General features: G+C 48.5%; 1 protein-coding gene across 1 annotated transcript; it reads right to left on the bottom strand.

Moving 5' to 3' along the window:
• Positions 1–9532: 9532 nt before the first annotated feature.
• LOC123409668 (protein IQ-DOMAIN 18-like) lies at positions 9533–11979 on the bottom strand. The gene is made up of 5 exons (XM_045102538.1): positions 11618–11979; positions 11133–11435; positions 10761–11039; positions 10525–10671; positions 9533–10411 (listed from the first exon to the last, which is right to left on the bottom strand). Exons 1-5 carry the CDS (start codon positions 11744–11746, stop codon positions 9629–9631), a joined length of 1641 nt encoding a protein of 546 aa, XP_044958473.1. The 5' UTR covers positions 11747–11979; the 3' UTR covers positions 9533–9628.
• Between the last annotated feature and the right edge of the window lie 3980 nt (positions 11980–15959).

Genomic DNA, 15959 nt, shown 5'->3' with positions numbered 1-15959 from the left:
ATGATTTTATAAATCCCTTTTAACATTTGAGAACTTCAACTAAGTTTGATGAAGGTGATTTAATAAGTAAAAATTTTGAGCAATTAAATTCGAAGGACATGAAGGGGTCCAACACTTGATCATATGCATTATGCCTAGCTAGGGGCAGAAAACAATAGCGCTTGTTGGGAGGCAGCCCAATAGTTATCTTAATTTTTTGATTTTTAATTTCTGCTTAGGTGTGATGACATAATTATTGCCTATGTAATTATTATGTTTTGTGTTTAAATTAGTGTTTGTGGTATTTAAACAAATTGGATGACTTGTATGATAAGTATAATTGATACGATGCAAAAAGAGAAACTTTGATGTCGAGTGCACAATTTCTCTGATTTTACTGAAACGTCTTTTTAAGATGAACGTTTTACACAGTATTTCCATAAAAATTCTTCAGTTATTCCTAATTGTTTAGAATTTTTGGAGTTACATAAGTATAGGTTCATTATAGATTACTACAAACTTTTTGTTTTAGAGAGATTCTATTTTTTGCTTGCATAGTTTGCTTGTTTTGATGATGATATGGGTTGTATCGGGGGGTATAAGACCTGGAGAAGTTAGAATATAGTAACTATTATTAAATAGTTAAATAATAATAAATTTACAACAGTACGTAAGTATTTTTTATGTTGCTTGTACTAACGGATCTCACGAAGTTTTGTTGAGTTTTGTGTGGTTGAAGTTTTCAAGTTTTGGGTGTTATCGCGATGGAAAATGGAATAAAGAGCAGAAAGAGCCTAAGCTTGGGCACCCCAAGATAATTTTCTAGGAATAATCAAGCTTATAAGCTTGAGGATGCACGGATGGCATCCCCTCTTTCGTCTCAATCCATTGGTATGTCACTTGAAGCTGCATTTTTATTCATCACATGATATGAGTTTTTCTTGGAGCGTCATTTGCTTTAGTTTGCTTTTTATTTTTAGTTTGCCACAATCATATTTTTATTGACACACCAACTAAATAAAGATACACATTTTTCATGATTTTTTATAATACCCTTTGTGCTTCATTTATATCTTTTGAGCTAAAAAACGCTCTAGTACTTCACTTATATCTTTTTGAGCACAATGGCATGTAGATTTTAAAGAAATATTTGAACTCTCATTCTTCACTTATATTTGTTTGAGATTTAATAAACACGATCAGTAATTTTGCATGGGGTCATAAAGCTAGTCCAAAAATAATAAGTATCAAATGGATGATAATCAAAACCATCGTGTAGCACATAAAGAGAAATTGTGGGTTGATGATATTGATGTGGTAATATGAAAAGGTGTGAGTGCATCATTGTTGATTTGTAGATGTAGTGGTATTAAGAGGTGTTAATTACTTGTTTCTCTGAATATTAAAAATGCATAGCAGGGATGTGTGAGCATTTCTATTCCTCGTTTAAATCCTAGTGTTGTTTTGAGCCAGAGTCGCGCGATGGTTAACTCCTCCCAACCCTCTCCCTCAGGGCATGCGAGTAGTGCTTTGATTCGTGATGAAACTCATAAAACTTTGCAATAAGGATATGAGTTCTTCATGACTAATGTGGAACCATGGACATACGAAATCTCACCTCCTCATATTTTGCTAGCCTCTTCTGTACCATGCATTGCCCATTCTCACCTCGAGAATCGGTGCAAACTTCATCGGTGCATCCAAACCCCGTGGCACGATATGCTCTGTCACACATAAACCTTTCTTTATCTTCCTCAAAACAGCCACCGTACCTACCTATCATGGCATTACCATAGCCATTCTGAGATATATTGCCATGCAAATTTCACCGTCACATCGTATGACTAGTTAATTCATCATCATATTGCTTTGCATGATAATATAGAGTTGACATAGCATTTGTGGCAAAGCCACCATTCATTACATTGATGATACATGTCATGCTAGATCATTGCACATCCTCGTACACTACCATAGGCATTCATATTGAGTCATATCGAGCTTTCATGAGTAGTAAGTAAATAAAAGTGTGATGATCATCATTATTAGAGCATTGCCCGAGTGAGGAAAGGACGATGGAGACTATGATTCCCCCACAAGTCGGGAAGAGACTCCGGACGAAAAATAAAAAAATGGGAGAGGCCAAATGAGCCCACCATAGAAAATGAAAAAAAATGAATGAGACAAAAAAGAGAGAAGGGATTTTGCTACTATCCTTTACCATACTTGTGTATAAGTTGCACCATGTTCCTCATGTAGAAAGTCTCATAATATGGCATTTTTATATGCTAGTGGGAATCATATTACCAATGCTATAAACTTGGCTTGCATAATCCGATGACGGGCTTCCTCAAATGACCGAGGTCTTCATGAACAAGCAAGTTGGATGCACACCCCACTTAGCTTAATTTGAGCTTTCATACACTTATAGCTCTAGTGCCTCATTTGCATGGCAATACCTACTCCTTGCATTGACATCTACCGATGGGCATCTCCATAGCCCGTTAGTACACCTAGTTGATGTGAGACTATCTTCTCCACTTTTATCCCTTTGATACCTACCACCATATTCTATTCCACCATATGTTATGTCCATGGCTCACACTCATGTATTGCGTGAAGAATAAAAAGTTGATTCACTTTGAAAAAGTATGACCCAATTTCCCGACGGAGACATGCTCTGCTAATATGAAATACTAATGGGGGTAAAACATTCTTTTAGGATTGTATACTTTGAAAGATTGATGATCTTGTTGCTTGTGCTTATAATTATTATTATGTTGATACTTGTTAATTCATCGTTTCTGAATGAGCACACATGCAAAAGATTACATGTTGGATAGCATGTCACATCAAAAAATCTGTTTTTATCATTTACCTACTCGAGCACGAGCAAGAATTAAGCTTGGGGATGCATGATACGTCTCCAACGTATATATAATTTTTTATTGTGCCATGTTTTTATATTATCATCTTAATATACTTTTTGGGTCATAATGCACTAATTTATATTATTTTTGAGCACTAACCTCTTAACCCAGTGCCTAGTGCGAGTTGCTGTATTTTGCATGTTTTTTTGTTTTTCAGGTTTTCACTACCAAACAAAGCTCAATTGTCGTGAAACTTTTTTATGATTTTTTATGGACCAAAAGAAGACCTCGACGATTCAGGAGGAGACCTAAAGCCCCACGAGGAGCCCATGAAGCAACATGGCACGATTAGGGGGTGGCCGCGCCAAGATGCCTTGTCGCCTCCCTCTGGCCCCTCTTGCCTCGTTCTCTATCCTGTAAATTCCCAAATATTCTACAAACCCTAAATATATCCACAAAATACTTCTTACCCCTCCGCAAGTCTCTGTTCCAGGGCGACCCCATCTGGAGCTTTGTTCTAGCACTCTGCCGGAGGGGGGACCAATCACGGAGGGCCTCTTCATCAACCTTGGTGTCCTCGTGATGATGTGTGAGTAGTTCATCACAGACCTATGGATACTTAATTAGTATCTAGATGGCTATCTCTCTCTCTCTCTTGATCTTCAATACAATGATCATCGCATCTTCGCTTTGATCTATCCGATGTAATTCTTTTATATGGTGTGTTTGTTGGGATTCGATGAATTGTGGGTTTATGTTCACATTATTCATGAGAAATATTTGAATCTTCTCTGAGTTTTGTGATTCTTATTTGCATGCTCATCATACCTTTGTGAATGTCCGATCTATTGAATTTCTTTGGCTAAGAAGTTTGATCTTTCTTCAGTGGTAGATGTGCGTTGTAGTGGAATCAACTCGCGAATTTCTATATCCTAGTAATAGAAGGGGACAAGATGCGTATTTGTGTGCTGCCACTAAGAATAAAATGATGGGGTTTATTCTTATTGATTGAGTTTACCTTGTCTACATCATGTCATCGTTCCCCAAGCATTATTTTGTTTTACTTAATACTCTAGATGCATGCTGGATAGCGGCCGGTGGGTGGAGTAATAGTAGTAGGTGCAAGCATGAGTCGACCTATTTGCTTATGGACGTGATGCCTATATACACATGATCGTTGCCGTGAAAATTGCATAATTATGTGTTGTTCAATCAATTGTCCAACAGTAATTTTTTTACCCATTATATGTTGCTTTCATGAGAGATGCCACTAGAGAACACTATGGCCCTGGGTCTATTCACTTATATATTCTTATAATTCCCTCACTGTTATTATTTGTATTTATTTTGTTTTGCAAGTCACAATTATCTACACACCTCATTCGCTTGCAAATAAGGAGATCAAGGGGATTGACAACCCTCTTGCCCGTGTTGGGTGCAAGTTGTTTGCTCTTTTGAGTGTAGGCGTTGAAGATGGTTGAGGCTCGATATTCCTTTTGGTTCGATAAATCTTGGTTTCTTAATCGAGGGAAATACTTACCCGTATTGTGTTGCGATAGCACGTTCATGTTCACGGAAAACCCAACGCACATCACAAGAATCATGCTTGAGAGCATTCAAGCCAGTCCCGTGAGTGGCCTAAGCATTGGTGATTTGGTATGAACCTCTTGTTTTTTCATCATGTGCACATTCATGTTGGCATTGAAATTATGTTTTGATGTATTTTTTGTCCTTCCATGTTACAATTGTGACCGCATGTTTGGTTCTCTAGGCATTCCAATCTTTGGAAGCCTTCAAGGCCCGGGATAAGAACAAGTGGTTTACTCTCACGCATTGTGGGTCAGTCATCAGAGATTGCCCCAAGTTCAAAGACGAATATGTCGCTCGTATGAATAAAGGAGGGAAGGCGGCCATGGCTAACGAGGTAGGCTTGCTAAAGAGGCTGAGGGGGGAGACAAGCTCAAAGGTCGGCGAGAAGCATGATGTGTTTTCTATAGCTTTGCAAGGAACATTGGAGAACATGATGAGCTAAAAGGAAGTGAGGGAAGAGAGGAGGAGCAAAGGGAAGGAGGAGAAAATAAAGATCTACCTAGATCTCCAAACGAAGAAGTTTGAGATGGAGGAGGCCCTGAAGAGGACGAAGGTTGACATCGAAGAGGTCGCTCAACTCAAGAAGCTTGAAATTGATGCCATCAATGTAGAGACCAAAGCAAAAGAGGTGACACTCGCCTTCATGAGCATCGACAAGAACAATATGTCACCGGAGAGGAAGGCTTAGTTTGTGAACCGACAAAGGGTTATGCTCGCTTGCGACGACCTCAAAAAGGTGATACCTCCGGAGTGATCGTTGTTCATCTTTAAGGCTGGCTTGTGTGCCAGACACTGTCTTTGTTGCCGGCGCCAAAAACTTGTCCATTCTGAAGGCTGGGTCGTGTGCTGGCCGCTAGCTTTGTTGCCGGTCCAAAATTGTATCCATTTTGAAGGCTAGCTATTGTGTCGGTCATTGGCTATGTTGCTCGCATGAAATTTGGGTGGCCATTCTGTAGGCCGCTAGATTTGTTGTCGGCTGGCATGAACTCGCGAGAACACGACCGCTAGCGTGAACATCATTTCTTATTTTCATATTTTACATGCACAGCGGATGAGATGCGGTTGAAATGCGGCCCCGCGTTGGGCGCACGGCCGAGACATCTACAAATCCGAGTGAACACGACCTCATTGCCACCCCCAAACGGACAAAAAGCCGAGGCAAACTCCGACCCGCGACCCATCCTATCCGGCCTCGTCTGTTTTGGCCCAAACGGATAGACGACGTGGCCCAACGCGCAACCCCATCCTCAAAATGTGTGTGTTTTCAGTCTGGCTCGACCCATTCCACGCGCAAAGTTTAGTCAGCTTTGCGGTCGTGTGGACAATGACCGGACACGAACGCGTCCTCTCCACATCCGCTTCGGGTCCGCGTGTTGGCCATCCAACTACCTCCCACCGACCATGGTCAATGCGCACAGGTGGTTGGGCCCGCAAGTCAGCCACCCACCTGCCCCCGGCCACGTCCTTTCTTATGTGGAAGTCGTGGACTTCGAGTGCCACTTCCACTTCTCCATCCCCATTCACTTCCCCCTCTATCGGAGACACCGAAACCCTAGCCACCCATCCACCTCCCTCGCCGTCAGCCATGGGTTTTTGGAAGTGGCACCCCGGCAAGAAGATCAAGCACGACCATGACGCTGGCTCGTCATTTGGTAGCACGGCGAGCCACTCGACCTCTCCGCCGTCCTTCTTCATCTTCCCTCCGGTGGGTGCCCCGCGCTTCCGGCCATACATCAAGGTCGAGATGTGCCGCCGGTACTGGGAAACCGGCACTCCGCTGCCGTAGTCAGATGCCCACCTCCCCAATGGGTGGCATGTGAGCCCGGATCGGGTACCCGTTCCCCACGTCTCGGCGGCAGGCCGTGCCCACTCCAAGAGATCGCCTGTCGTCGCGCGAAGATTCCGCGCGAACTCCTCGTCGGCAGTAGGTATGCCATGGACTCGCCACTCTGGGATACATGGTTCTAGGACGAGCACGACATGCGCCGACAAACCTTTTTTGCTGGCCGGTCGTAGCTCACCACGTGCGTCCCTGGAGTGTGCAGCATATGCCTCGTGCGCGCGCACCGAGCCCGCCAAGGGTGCGCGGGCGTACGTACATATGTGGCATGACGTTGACACTGTCACCCTCTCCATCGTCGCCCCCCCCCCCCGGGAACTTCCCACCATGACAGTAGAGGAGGAGGAGTGGATCCCACCTACATACCGTCATGGAGAACTCCGAGAGGGAGTAAAAGCGCCGGCAGGAGGAGTGGGAGGGCCTACAGGAGATGCTGGAGTTGTCGACCTATGGGGACATGTACGTCCCTAAAGATGGCAGCATTAGCGATAGCTTCTGCGGCGTGCGGGGCAGCCGCATAATCTTGTTTTTTTGCTTTTGTTATTTTCAACTAAGTAATGTGGTTGGGCCGCATAATCTTGTTTTTTTTTGCTTTTGTTATCTATACCTAATAATAAAGCGGCTATTGCTTTCGTTGGAAAACCCACCGCGGCATTTTTATAAAAAGCCCCTTAATTTTTGTTATTCTACCCGCGCTCCATCATTTATCTGCAACGCAAAAGAAAAAATGATTCGCTGCAAAAATTATACCCGTACGCATCGCCTCCTCTCATCGACCCTGGGGCACCCTGGCCTGTGCCCAGGCCGCCGCCACACCACTTGCCGCCGTGGCCGACCTCAACCGCCACCCCTGTCGATCTCAACCCACCCGCCTCCGCGGTCGTACCTCTCCCCGCTCACTGCCCCTGTTGCGGCGCTCGAGAGCATCGCGTCGACCCTGGTCCACCCTGGCCTGTGCCCATGCCGCTGCCACACCACTCGCCGACGCGGCCGACCTCGACCATCACTGTTGTCGATCTCAACCCACCCGCCTCCACGGGCGTACCTCTGCCCGCTTGCTGCCCCCATTTCGGCACTCGAGCACAGCTTCTGGATCAAATCAACACGACAACTACAGTGACTTGGGATGATGTGTCTGCTCGATGCAGAACGGCGGCAGCGCGGCAGAGCGAAGTACTTGCAGGTGGAGGCGGGCCTCCATGGCTCACACGGGGAACTCCGAGGTTATGTCGTGGCAACGGCGACTCCTTATGGCCAGATAGAGGCGCCTAACCCTTGCTCCCCTCATCGTATCCCCTCCTCCGACAGGAACTCATCATCTGGTGAGATCCCCTCCCCATGCCTCCAACAGTGTGCCAAGCACCGGCAAGAAATTTTATTTTGTGGAGATTTGTTTGCTGATGAATGAATGTATTGAATGTAAGATTGTATTGTTGTAGAGACAGAGAATGGAACACCATCTTCAGTTTGTCATCTGATCCCACATTCTCTACCCCATGAGTGAAATAAAATAACAGTACATTGATCAATTCACGTAGCCCCTTTGTTTTGCTTTGCTTGTCCCGCTTAATTTCTCATTATGGTGGAATTAACAATGGACGGATTGATTTCTCAACAAAATATGATAGGACTGACTACATTAGTTAGTTAGCTTATTATTTCAATAAATCAAAATGATTATAAAAAGATTAAAAGCGTGTGGTATTTTTTTTCTCCCGTTGCAACGCACGGGCCCTTTTGCTATAATAATAAAGCGGCTATTGCTTCCGTCGGAAAATCCACCACGGTATTTTTATAAAAATGCCCATGTAATTTTTGTTATTTAACCCGCGCTCCATCATTTATCTGCAACGCAAAAGGAAAAAACGATTCGCTGCAAAAATTATACCCGTACGCATCGCCTCCTCCCGTCGACCCTGGGCCACCCTGACCTGTGCCCAGGCCACCGCCACACCACTTCCCGCCGCGTCCGACCTCAACCGCCATCGCTGCCGATCTCAACCCACCCGCCTCCGCGGATGTACCTCTCCCCGCTCACGGCCCCCGTTGCGGCGCTCGAGCGCATCGCGTTGACCCTGGTCCACCCTGGCCTGTGCCCAGGCCGCTGCCACACCACTCGCCGCCGCGGCCGACCTCAACCACCACTGTTGTTGATCTCAACCCACCTGCCTCCGCGTTCGTATCTCTGCCCGCTTGCTGTCCCCGTTTCGGCGCTCGAGCACAGGTTCTGGATCAAATCAACGCGACAGCTACAGCGACTTGGGATGATGCGTCTGCTCGATGCAGAACGGCGGCAGCGCGCGGATAAGGCGCGGCGGAGCGAAGTACTTGCAGGTGGAGGCGGGCCTCCATGCCTCACACGGGGAACTCCGAGGTTATGGTGCGGCAACGACGACTCCTTATGGCCAGATAGAGGTGCCTAACCCTCATCGTATCCCCTCCTCCGGCAGGAACTCATCATCTGGTGAGATCCCCTCCCCATGCCTCCAACCGTGTGTCAAGCACCGGCAAGAAATTTTGTTTTGTGGAAATTTGTTTGCTGATGAATGAATGTATTGAATGTAAGATTGCATTGTTGTAGAGAGAGAGAATGGAACACCACCTTTAGTTTGTCATCTGATCCCACATTCTCTATCCCATGAGTGAAATAAGATAACACTCCATTGATCAATTCACATAGCCTCTTTGTTTTGTTTTGCTTGTCCTGCTCAATTTCTCATCATGGTGGAATTAACAATGGACGGGTTGATTTTTTCAACAAAATAGGATAGGACTGACTAAATTAGTTAGTTAGCTTATTATTTTAATAAATCAAAATGATTATAAAAATATTAAAGCGTGTGGTATTTTTTCTCCCGTTGCAACGCACGAGCTCTTTTGCTAATTTTTAACTAAGTAATGTGGTTGGGCCATGAGGACGACGGACTTTTAACTCAGTTGTTTCATGTTTTTATAAAAAAAAAAACAATGCCTTGTTTTATGTTTTTAGCTATTCTATATGTATTTTGTTTTCTATATCCACCACGGATAAGTTGTGGTTGAAGCCACGTGTTAAGCGCTTAGACGCAAGGCCTGCATGATCAGCCACTGCACTACACGAAAAGCACGGAAGACGCCTACGCAAGCCACGAAAAGCCAGCGCTGATTCCGCTTTCCCGAACCCCAACTAACGAACCGCTCTTTACAGCCTGCGCCCTGACACTCAAGCCCCGCCGCACAGAACAACACCAAAATGAAGAAGAAGAAAAAAAGATTACGAGAAGGTCATTTATCGCCAAGGAGATTACGAGAAAATTAGCAGAGCAATTAAACGCTGGCATTACAACGAACACCTCGCCGGCGATTCAACTCAACGGAGCCAGCGGCGGAGATCAGTGGTGGACGACGGGGAGACTGGTTCCCCGCCGATGCTCTCTGCGCACGACAGAGACGACACGGTGGAGCGCTGCTCGGAGGTGAACCGCCCCGTTGCGCTCTTGAAGCTCGGGCTCCGCAGGCTTTGCGCGTACCCAACGCCGTACGGGTCCTGCGGGACGGGGAACGACAGCCGCTTCTTGGCGCTTCCTCCGGCGGGGTTATTATAGGCGGTCTGTGGCCGGTCGCGCTCCGGGGTTGCAGGGCGTTGCCGTGGCGCGCTCTGGGAGCGGATACGTGCCTTTGCAGATTCCGTGGCCGCCATGTAGTTCGGCACCGCCGAGCCGGAGGACGCGTGGCGCTGGGAGTGCAAGCTCGGTGTGTAGCTGCCCCCTCCACCGCCTGTGCCGCGCTCCACTCGCGGGCTCGCGGAGCGCACCTGGATCGGTGGCCTCGCCTTCCCCGGTGACGGCGTGACAGAAGCCTGGTGGTGCGCACGGTGCATCGGCGAGCCGTTCCCGTGCTGCGACGGTGGGGCATGCCGGCGAGGCGTGGAGTAGGAGAATGGCCGCGCAGTGTCGATCTCCAACGTCTTGACCTGGTCGCGGTGGTCCGTGGACGCGCGCCCGGGTGCCGCAGCAGCAGCCGCCGCGGCAGTTCGGGTGCTGCTCCTGTTTGTGTCAAACGACGCGCGAGACGCCATCCACCTCTCCGCCCAGCGCGGCTGCCCGTCGACGTCCATCTCTTCCTCGACTGACGGCGCGGGGTTCCTCCAAATCTTTAAGCCAACAATAAGATCGAACAGTTATAGTACAAAACATTGTCAAAACTTTAAATGCAATCAACAAACATGTTGCTGGAGTGGACGTATTGACGCACTGAGTTTCTTACTTGGTGAGAGAAGGCGTATGAGAGAGCTCTCTCACGCTTGAGTGCAGCGTCTTTCCTCGTCTGAAGCATCGCTTGAATCTCCTCTATCGTCCGCGGCCGGTCGTCCCAGTCTTCGGCGGCGAAGCTGCTGCCGTCTCGCGACCGCTCCTGCAACCCAATCAATCCATCACCATCAAAATTGTAACAAACAGCAGCATGTGATCAACAGATGCGAATATTGATTGGTAAAGACGGACCACAGAGCGGCGTTCGGCGTATTCTTGGGTGTACTTGGAGTCCCACAAAGCGGATGTGTCAACGCTGTAGGAGGATTTGCTGCTGCCACAGGCAGCCGCACCGGCGGCGGACAGGGACTCCTGGGAGAGTCGCATCCGCTGGTCGCGCACGCGCGCCTGGACGCGCACCAGCGCCTGCATGCACCGCAGCGTCATGTTGGCCTGCTTCCGCACGTTGTGCCCGCGCACTAGCGCCTGCAGCTTCACCAGCCCCTTGAGCGCGCGCAGAGCACGCCTCGCCTGTGCAAGGGCAGAAACGCATTAGGGCGAACGCCTGGAGGGAGAATGAGATCGACGGCAAGTGAGACGTAGCCATTGCAAGCAGTTAGCTACCAGGTAGCCTCGGAAGGCGGTCTGCACGACAATGGCGGCGTAGTGCTCCCGCACGAAGCTGGAGGAGGGGCGGGTCAGGCGGACGACCTCAGCCGCCGCCTGAGCCGTGGCCACGGCAGCCTCGGCCGTCGCCGCGGTCGCCACGGCGAGCGCGATGGCGTGACGTTGCTCGTCCGTTACAGCAGGCGCAGGTGCCGACCTCGCCGCCGATTGCTGCTGCTCCGGCGGCGCGGTAGCAGACGCCGGGGAAGGAGACGGGGACGAGGATCTCCTGAAGAGCCATCTCCTCCTCTCCCTCTTGGTCTGCGCGGTGCGAGTGCACGAGACACAGCGTCAGTCATGCATTAACTTGTACTCCGGAATACATTAGTTAGGACACCGAGAATGACGAGGAGTAGGTTCGATAAAGACTAATCAAGAATGAAACGCCGAGAAGGACGGCCGGAGAGATGCACTGAGAGAAGAAACGGGGGAAGGTGGGCGACCTTATCCTCGTCGGCGTCGGGGTCCTCGCGCAGGCGTGCAGACTTCTTGGGGCTGTCCTCCTTGGACGGCGAGCGAAAGGCCCGCTTGACGGCGGTGAGCCACGACGACCCGCCCTTCTTATTCCCCATGGCGGACACCACCGGCTCGCGGTTGCTGTTGTTCCACGGCCGCGGGCATCGACCCACCTCCCTCCGTCGCACGGCTACGCTACGAGCTACTCGATCCTAGCGTGCTAGCGTGCGGCATGGCAGGAAGCGGCCGAGATATTATTATTGCCGCGGCTGGCAGGCGCGGGCAGTGGGGGGCTTGATGACTCACGCGCCCCCCTGCGTCTTTTATGTGGAGCCATCCATTAGCAGCAGACGCGCAGGAGAGCGCAGCGGAGTGGATGAGTGTAGTGAAGAAGACTGTGCTGCCGTCCGCACTGCTGCTACAAGTTGTTCACTCGCTGAGAGGTGGGGCCAGAATCCCTTTCCCCATGCTGTGGTGGAGTGGGTAGGGTCTTGGTGGGTGAACGTTACGATGGTGTGGAGCCCGGGGGGAAAGCCTTTTGAGCCGTTTGTCTAATCCGTTCGGGTGCGATGATGAGTGGACGGACGTGTGCGCTGCAGGTGCGAAATGATTCGGGGAGCATTTTTTTCTACTACTACGAGCATCATTTTCGAGTATATGTACATGATGCTAAATGAATTGATAATGACTGAAGAAAGTGTCTAGAGGGGGAGTTGGCACCGTTAGCTAGCTAGGCACTCCAAGTAACCACCAACCGTGAGCAAATATATTTGAATAAACTTGTGTGTATGGTTGTATCTCTACTTATCCTCAATGGATTTATGTAATTTGTCGGCACGCACCGCACCTCATGCAGACGAATCATTTTCTGTTTTTGTGTGTGCCGAGATCGACCGATCTAGGGTTGACTGCCTCAACTCAAGTAGTGGCATGCAGATACGGTGGGGGTCCAGCTGCGTGCGTGCTCCAGCAAGTCACATGCCCGCATTGGTGACACATGCGTGGTCTGGACCGGACCAGTAACCGCACCGGCTAGTTGGCTGCCCATATGCACCTTGTTAGAAGTACTTGCAAAAATTCAATGTGTTGTTGATGGGCCGGGTATAGTTACTAGGAGTACGTATTCCAAGAAAATATGGGAGTATCGTGGATCGCAGTACTACGTGCAGACGAGTTTGGATCATACGGCAGGATCGCACCTGCATGCATGCATGCACTCCACTCCAAGCAACTTCAAGAGTCAAGACCTCCGCATGAAGAAAATAGAGGAGGCAAGAACAACTCCAACCTTTGTTTTATCCGGATTTTATCCGTTTGGAAAAAAAAGAACACGCCCCTCCGCTTCCGGTCGGGCGGCCTTCCGTGCGTTTAACGGGGTTGTTCCATCCAAAAATGACGTACACATCGGCAACTAAATCCTAGCCCCACATCATCGATGATGACGTTGAGTTGCATACATCACCCGAATAGACATGACAAAACAAATTTTAAAACCTAAAATAATAATGTAACACCGGCCCAAAGTCAAGTTCAGAAATTTCTACCACAAATTTAAAACTAAAACAACATAAAAAAGTTGAAGCCTTTCGTCGTGGCTGCCATCAGTTGTCGGTATTGTCGTCGTCCTCGTCATTCGTGAGGTCGATGTAGGGCGGAGGCTGCCACATGTGGGCCAACGGGCCCTGCCACGTGGGAGCCATGGCCTGAGGCGCCTGCATAGGAGCCGGCACCACCTCTTCCTGTGTCGGGAATGGTGACCAGGCCGCGCCGCGCATGGGCTCCGGCGTGCACAAGAACGTCTCTGTCCACGACCACCTCTTGCCAACCAGCGTGGGGTTCCTCGACGTGGTCTCGTCCTCCTCTTGCAGCTGCACGCCCTCTATGGCCTCCTCCTTCACCACGGCGTTGTACTCCAGGATGGCGACGTCGTCGGTCGCGGAGAGGGCTATCATCTCTTGGAGACCCTCCCACTAGGCCTCGTCGTGGGTGTTCATGGAGTCCTCCATGACCCTCCTGACCAGTTCCTCCTCCTCCTCGACCGTCATCGGAGCGGGTGCTGGCGGGGACGATGAAGGGGACAACGTCAGGCCGTGGACCAGCCTACATCCGCGATGCTAGGGATGGCTCGTGGCGCGCGCGCGGCATAGCGGGCTCCGAGCATGACCGGTAAAGAACGATTGCTGGCTCAGATCGTGTTCGTTGTGCATCCATGTGTCCCACAGAGGTGAGGAGGGCGTGTACCTCCAGTCGTTGCCGAGATCAGGTTGCAGGCAGGCACGACATCGAGAAATCTAGTCGCGTCGGGTACGGACGCTCACCAGGATCGGTGGGATGGGCACACAGTCGGTTTAGAGGTGCCAAATATTGGGGAGGTGCACATTGATATGTGTCCAACGTATCTATATTTTTTTATGGTTCCATGCTATTATCTTGTCAACTTTGGATGTTTTATATGCATGAATATGCTATTTTATATCTTTTTTGGAACTAGCGTATTAACTCAGTGCCAAGTGCCACTTTCTGTTTTTTCCGTGTTTTTGACCCTTTTTCACACGGAGTGCAAATGGAATAAAACTTTCACGATGATTTTTTTGGACCAAAAGAGACCCCCGAAGCTTTGGAAGAAGGCCAGAAGAGCCACGAGGGAGTCACAAACCCAGGAGGCGCCCCACCCCCTAGGCCGTACCAACCAGGCTTGTGACCTCCTCGTGGGCCCAACCGACGTAATTCCACCGCCATAAATTCCTATAAATTCAGAAAACCCCCAAAAGAAACCTAGATCGGGAGTTCCGCCGCCGCAAGCCTCTGTAGCCACCAAAAAACAATATGGAGCCAATTCCGGCACCCTGCCGGAGGGGGAATCCATCTCCGGTGGCCATCTTCATCATCCCGGCGATCTCCATGACGAGGAGGGAGTAGTTCACCCTCGGGGCTGAGGGTATGTACCAGTAGCTATTTGTTTGATCTCTCTCTCTCGTGTTCTTGAGATGTCTTGCTCTCGATGTACCGCGGGCTTTGCTACTATAGTTGGATCTTATGATGTTCTTCCCCTCTCCCTTCTTGTAATGAATTGAGTTTTCCCTTCGGAGTTATCTTATCGGATTGAGTCTTTAAGAACACTTGATGTATGTCTTGCACGTGTCTATCTGTGGTGACAATGGGATATTCATGTGAGTACTTGATGTATGTTTTGGTGATCAACTTGCGGGTTTCGTGACCTCGGGAACCTATGCATATGGGTTGACACACGTTTTGACTCTCCGGTAGAAACTTCGGGGCACTCTTTGAAGTTCTATGTGTTGGTTGAATAGATGATTCTGAGATTGTGTGATGCGTATCGTATAATCATGCCCACGGATACTTGAGGTGACAATGGAGTATCTAGGTGAAATTAGGGCCTTGGTTGATATGTGTCTTAAGGTGTTATTCTAGTACGAACTCTATGATGGATCGAACGGAAAGAATAGCTTCATGTTATTTTACTACGAACTCTTGAATAGATCGATCACGAAGAATAACTTTGTGGTGGTTTCGTACCCGACAATAATCTCTTCGGTTGTTCTCCGCTATTAGTGACTTTGGAGTGACTCTTTCTTGCACGTTGAGGGCTAGTTATATGATCCAATTATGTTATCATTGTTGAGAGAACTTCACTAGTGAGAGTATGAACCCTAGGCCTTGTTTCCACGCATTGCAATACTGTTCGTGCTCGCTTTTACTATTAGTTGCCTTGCTGTTTTTGTAGTTTCAGATTACAAAAACTTATATCCACCATCCATATTGCACTTGCATCACCATCTCTTCGCCGAACTAGTGCACCTATACAACTTACCATTGTATTGGGTGTGTTGGGGACACAAGAGACTCTTTGCTATTTGGTTGCAGGGTTGCTTGAGAGAGACCATCTTCATCCTACGCCTCCCGCAGATTGATAAACCTTAGGTCACCCACTTGAGGGAAAATTGCTACTGTCCTACAAACCTCTGCACTTGGAGTCCCAACAATGTCTACAAGGAGAAGGTTGCGTAGTAGACATCAAGCTCTTTTCTGGCGCCGTTGCCGGGGAGGTTAGCGCTTGAAGGTATATCTTTAGATCCTGCAATCGAATCTTTTAGTTTCTTGTTTTACCACTAGTTTAGTCTATAAAATAAAACTACAAAAAAATTGAATTAAGGTTGCCTCATATGCTTCATCTTTTCAATGTCTTTCGTGAAAGTGATGGATATGAAAATTGTGCTCAAGTGCTAAAAGAAGAATTACATAGAATGCTTGGCATAAAATATGTGAATGATGAGCATGATTGCAATGTTGTTGGTATGAATACTTTGA

This window comes from Hordeum vulgare, chromosome 7H (genome assembly GCF_904849725.1).
Source record: "Hordeum vulgare subsp. vulgare chromosome 7H, MorexV3_pseudomolecules_assembly, whole genome shotgun sequence".
Taxonomy (NCBI): domain Eukaryota; kingdom Viridiplantae; phylum Streptophyta; class Magnoliopsida; order Poales; family Poaceae; genus Hordeum; species Hordeum vulgare.
This window is presented reverse-complemented; position numbering and strand designations above follow the sequence as displayed.